General features: G+C 34.0%; 1 protein-coding gene across 4 annotated transcripts in view; it reads left to right on the forward strand.

Annotated features, from left to right (window-relative positions):
• LOC139789232 (activated RNA polymerase II transcriptional coactivator p15-like) overlaps positions 1–5,733 on the forward strand; it is a 14,389-nt gene extending 8,656 nt beyond the window's left edge. For 2 of the 4 annotated variants that reach the window (XM_071729735.1, XM_071729736.1), the window contains 2 exons: positions 542–650; positions 1,258–1,445. In XM_071729735.1, the coding sequence (XP_071585836.1) occupies positions 542–650; positions 1,258–1,394 (246 nt within the window). In that variant the 3' untranslated portion in view covers positions 1,395–1,445. Of the gene's footprint in view, positions 1–541; positions 651–1,257; positions 1,446–3,005; positions 3,409–4,651 lie in introns of those variants that run through there. The other 2 variants (XM_071729737.1, XM_071729738.1) reach the window with 2 other exon arrangements.
• Positions 5,734–6,000: the final 267 nt, after the last annotated feature.

Consider the following 6,000-nt stretch of genomic DNA (forward strand, 5'->3'; position numbering starts at 1 on the left):
GCCTAGATATGTAGCATGATGCATAGTTGTCAGTGTGCCTGTCATGTCTCTCTTCCCTTACTCCCCTTCTTTTTTTCTTGTCCTAAGGAAAAAGAAGCCCTTGTATTTCAATTAAGACACTGATTTCTGTACATATGGTATGGACTAAAATTTTGATTTGGGAGTACAGCTCCCTCTTCCCTGTTTGTTAGCAACTGCTACTAAGAAAGATAGTTATAACAGAGGCAAAATTTTATTTCAGAAACCAGTAAATTAGTGAGTTTTGTAAGAGGTAAGCTTATTAAGAATATAAATATTTTTATTCTAGGAGAGGCATTTTTGCATCGAATGCTCAACTGTTTTTAAGTTGTTCATCCATTCGTATTGTCATTACTTATTTGCTTACTGACTACTCTGGAGTAAACTCAATCCAGTTGTCTTTCTGGTGTCTAAAATAAGTTGCAGTATGCAATGTCATGTGTCCAAGTCTGATACTGCTGGGAAAAGTGAATGCTGTAACATGTAAATTACCTAAAAAATATCCTTATATGTGTATTGACAGATTGGCAAAATGAGGTATGTCAGTGTTCGTGACTTTAAAGGGAAAGTCTTAATTGATATTAGAGAATATTGGATGGATCAAGAAGGGGAAATGAAGCCTGGCAGAAAAGGTATTTTTATGCTTTGTGTTACTTTGTATTGAAACATTATCTGCAGATTGTTGTGGTATTTTACAAGTAATTTTTTAACTTTGATTTGTCAAAACAGAAATTATAAAAGTTTTATCTATAGATTATAAACAAAAGCAAAGTGATTCCATTGGCCTGAGTCTGTTTTCCTAAATGGATACCCCATGATTTACGGAAAACAAAGCATTTAATATAAGCAAAGTTGGTATAGAGTTGTATACCTAGCCATACATTTTCCCTTTGATTAACCTAATCAACTAAATTTCTTGCTTTTATTACAATTGGATTTCTTATTTTAAAAGTCACTGAAAAGTTTTAATAAATTAATTTGTAATAAGATGTTAATTTCTTCAATTTCTATCAAATTTTAGATTACAAAAGTAGTCATATTAAATATTAAAAATATTTCAATATTTTAGTTCAGGTGAAAATAGCTCAAGTGTTCATGTTTTGGTACTGTGCTTCTAATCTACAACACAGCATAAGCAATTGTACCTTGATTTGCTACTCCCATTCCTACTTCTTATGGCATGCCTTCACTGAACTGTTTTCAGAACTTTTCAACTATCCTCATATCCTCATCTTACAGATGGCAGCCATAGTGCTCTCCTTAAAGTCACATTGCTTCTGTTAGAAAAGCTTACTTGTAATAATTTTTCATATTGTGCCAAGGAAAGAGGTAAGTATGAAACATCCTGTCCCAGATATTGGAGACATTTAATATAGAATCAGCATAAGGTTTGTTACATTCTCCTAGTATGTACAGGAGCAAATAGATGTTTGGAAAGCTTCAAAAATGTTTTAAACAGTTCTTAAATAACCCCTGAGACATTTTGTATGAACAGGGGTACTGGTACTGTACAGGAAATAAACTGTACTGTTGTCTTTGTTTGGATGTGTTGCTGCTAATTAACAAAAATGGTTACTCCAACTTCTAAGGACTTTAAACTGCTGTGTTTTGAGGTGGAAATCAGAATTATATGCAGTTTGAGTGGTAAACTACAATGAAACTTGATGGATATGCCAAATGACGAAAATTACATGATGTAGATAAAAATAATCCAACCATTTAGAATTCTTGTGAGATTGCTTCCAGCAGCAGGTCTGAACTGTGTGCAGCTTATCTGATGTGTTGTTCAGGGGCATCTTGATGATTGGTCCCCTAATAATGGTTAGCACACCTGGCCTAACTGCTTTCAGAAGAAACTTGCTGTCTAAAGACTGGTGGAAAACTACTTAGAATAGTTCTATGTGGACTTCTCAGTGCTTTGATAAGTGATGCTCTGATAGGACAGTGATGGTAGAAGGAAAAAAAGAGCCCCAAAAATGGAATTCAAAACTTCACCTGTTTTCAGGACCTGCTCCACTTAGAGAGAGAAAGCAATGAAGGAAGCCTGATCAGATCACTGAGGCGGGGGGGCGGGGGCGGGGGGCGGGGGGGGGGGGGGGGGGGGGGGGTTGGTAAATAGTGAAGAGCCTTTTTGGAGAGAGCATGAGGTAGATCTGCAAGTCTACTTGTATAGAGATGTTACGTAAAGCACTGTAACACATATTGTAAGAAACAGAAGGGAAAACCAACCCAGAATTATGGTACTTTTAAAAAAGTACATAGAAGTTCAATCCACAGAAGTACAGCTTTTAGGAGCCAACAGAAATAAGATGATTTCCTGTAGGAAGAAAATCCGCGGAGGCTTAAAGGACGACACGCAGTCACCAATATGGTTAAAGTGAAGTCGTTTATTAACAGTGGACACTCGCTTTATATAGAGCCTTTGTTTATATAATGATATCTTGCAGGTGGCTATATCTTGGACACAAATTCTGTTCTCACAGAACTTCTGCTGGCTACCTCATTATCCTGTTATTCTTCTTTTCTACTGCCAGCTCCCTTATCTTTTTCCCATAGCTCATCTTTCAGTAACCTTGCAACTGGGTCTTAAGGCCTAAAGCTAAAGAGTCAGGATTGCTCACATGTCTGTTTTCTTCCAGACAGTTTCCCAACAATTTCCTACGAGTCTTTTGTGCTGCCTTCTATCAAGGCCAGAGCTGTATTTGACTTCCTGTGTTTAGCCTAACTCTTGTGAATGAAATTGTTATACTGCACTTGTCTTTGTAAGTGAAACCTGTGCAGAGATAAGCTAAGGTCTGTAGTTGAACCGAATTGTTCCAAATGAATAGCTTAACTTTGTAGCTGAGATGGTTGTTACACTTGAGGTAGCTTAAGTATTAATAGTCATGGCAGCTTTTGTGTATGAAACTAGCCTTAACATTAATTATGCAAGATCCTGCACTACAATTTTCTTTTTGTCCTAAGTATTTATTTTTAATGCATTTCAGGTATTTCTTTAAATCCAGAACAGTGGAACCAGCTGAAGGAACAGATTTCTGATATTGATGATGCAGTAAGAAAATTTTAAATAGAGTCATAGAGAAACCTTTTATCATTTTAGTTATTTTAAGTGGTCTTTTTACATTGGCTTCTTTTTTCTAAAATATTCTTTTCCAAGCTATTGTATATTTGGATTGCAAAATTATTTGTAAGATAAATATTTTTTTTATATCCATTAAAAGTGTATTTTAAGTGAGATTATTTGTGTATACTTTACTAAAAGGAAATGTATTGCTTTCACCTCATGGTATAAAATAAATCAAATATGTAAAGCATAGTTTATAGCCTTTTGATTGAAGGTGTTTGCTGATAAAGCCACCTAATGGTGGCTGGTTTAGTTTCAGTTTAGTTAACTTCTAATATGAATTTGTATCCTGAGGAGATCTCTTAAAATGTTTCCATTAATTTTTTTTTGTTTTGTTTTTTTTATTTCATACTCTTTGGTATTGTCCTGACAGCTTTCTGTTTTAAGATTTGATACAAACAGTGAATACCTGGTAAAACACATTTTTGTAGATAATTTTAAATACTGTATTTGCTAATTTACCATATTTATTGAGGTGTAAACAGTCCTGAGTATATGGACTTTCTTGCATTACTTGCATGAAGTGTTATGCTAAACAGTAACACTTGAACACAAGTCACGCAACTTCTTCCTGTTTTTCTATAGCTTGCTTGATTTAGAAAATATAATTATCCTTTATTTTTGGACCCTAGGTTTTAGAATGTGGTGCATAAGCATGCTTCAGAGTAAGATAATATTTAAAAGCTCCAAATGTGGTTATTAGTTAGGTACCTTTTTCAAGCTTTGCATTAAATTGATTCTTGAACACATACTGACTTGTTACTCTGTAGAAAAAAACAGTTAACAAAATCCCTACAAAGGTTAATTTGAGAGGATTGTGTAAACAATGATGCTTAATCTAGTCCATAACACAGGTTAAACAGTCAAACAGGTTTGAAATTGCTTCGGTCAAAATATTTGGTTATCATGTTTCTACCCTGTCCACGCTGCCTGCCCAAACAATTTAACTTGGCTTGCCTTGTGTGGCTTACATGCACACAATCTTTTGCACAGAAGATACTTGGCACTTGAAAGGGAGCACTGGTACATAATGGATCATGACTCTGGAATTGGCTTGTCTATCAGTGTCGTATTCTGGTAAGAGAAGATTGTGTTCAGTTGGAAGCTCTATTAGACTAGATGCTGCTCCAGTTGAGGGGCTTCTTGGTAGGTGTCACAAACTTTAGAATGAAGAAGGGAGAATATGATGTTTGAATAGAACTTGAGATAAGGGCCATGCTGGTACACAGGTTAATGGTGAAAAGTCAGTCAGCTGATGCATAACTGCAGAAAAAAAATGTATGTTAGCAGAATTGGAGAAGAGCTTATTTTCTTAATTCAGTTAATATCAAAGGAAGATGAAACTACTTCATGAAAATTGACACTTCAGGTCTATGTAGTGAAAGTACAACTTATTGGTTTGGCTGTAATTTTTCCCATTTTATGTTAAATATATTTTAATTTTGTATATATTAAACAAGATTTACTGTTTATTTTTTGAATATTGTAATATAACTGTTTATATTGCAGACATACATGGAAGTCCTGTTCTGCTAAGTGTCATACACAGACTGTTCTTGTGCTGCAGAGTTTATAATTCAATACAAATGGATATTGAAGGGTGAGAAAGGGTGACTTCATCATATTTAAATATTTTTTTAATTTAAACATCACATACCTCCACCTGCTTTTTGATTTATCTGTTGTTGACATATTTCAAATAAAGCTAAGATTTGATTTTGTATAGTTCAGGAATCAGAGTTTTTAAGAACTACTTGAGGGTGAATAAAAGGGTGAAGACATGTTTAGCTGCATTTTTGGGTACATTTATTATTTTTTAGTGACTCTTAATGGGCATGTATTAGGGGCATTTGAACCAAATAGAATAAATATTAAAAATCTACTAAAATTTCACAAATGAGTGAATAAAATAAATTGCTTCAGATGACTTAGCAGATTCTAGATGTTTGGAGTTTTTTGTGGTATGTATATATAATTATTTTTTCCCCCTTTAAATTTTGTGATCACGTTTCACCTATTTTACCTCGAAAGTTTAATGTGGCCATGTTAGTGTAAGACTATCATAATAGAGGGAACATTGTCCTTGATTAGACTACTGTGGAAGTAGCTAATTGGATGGTGGTTATGTATGAAAGCACAATATAATTGTGTTCAGGAAGGTGGAGAATTCATTTAATTCATTCTGGGGGACTATGTAAAAAAGTTTGAATATAGTGATTAGTTCTCTTGTGGAAACTGATGGTAGAGATGTTTAAAGTATTTGTTAACCAAGAGCTATTAGTTCCTCATACAGATAACACCCTTTCTGGTTTTGGGGCAGTTTGATTTTACTTAGCTTGTGTGTTTAAAAATAGTTTTCCATCTGCCAGCTATATTTCTGCCTGGAATGATGATAAAATAGCATATATTTACCTGAGCCAGTCTTGATGCCTGCATGACTCTCCTACAAAAAAAGTAATAAGCTAGTCAGTTTCACAAATTAACTCAAAATGTTATGTGTTTAATTGTGAGGGAATTTGTTGTGCCTCGGATGACTGATGTTCTGGTTACTTGATAAAAAATTGACATATTAAATGTTATTTTAAAATAAATAGTTGGTAGTGATTTGTCATGTTATTGCTATGGTCGTACTCTTCCTAATTTGAGAGGAAAATTTAATTTTTTTTGAATGAAGATTATTTTCTTGCGAACAAAATGGTAGTTAGTGTAGAAGTGTCCAGGTAAGAAAATTTTGCATGCATGAAAAGACTGTAATGTGAGATTAAAAACACTGTTCCCTTTCATTGAAGTGGTAAAAGATACATTTGATTCTTGATATTTATGCTGGGCATATTAGCAAAATGTTTAACTTATTAAAC

The sequence above is a fragment of the Heliangelus exortis genome, chromosome W (genome assembly GCF_036169615.1).
Source record: "Heliangelus exortis chromosome W, bHelExo1.hap1, whole genome shotgun sequence".
Classification (NCBI taxonomy): Eukaryota; Metazoa; Chordata; class Aves; order Apodiformes; family Trochilidae; genus Heliangelus; species Heliangelus exortis.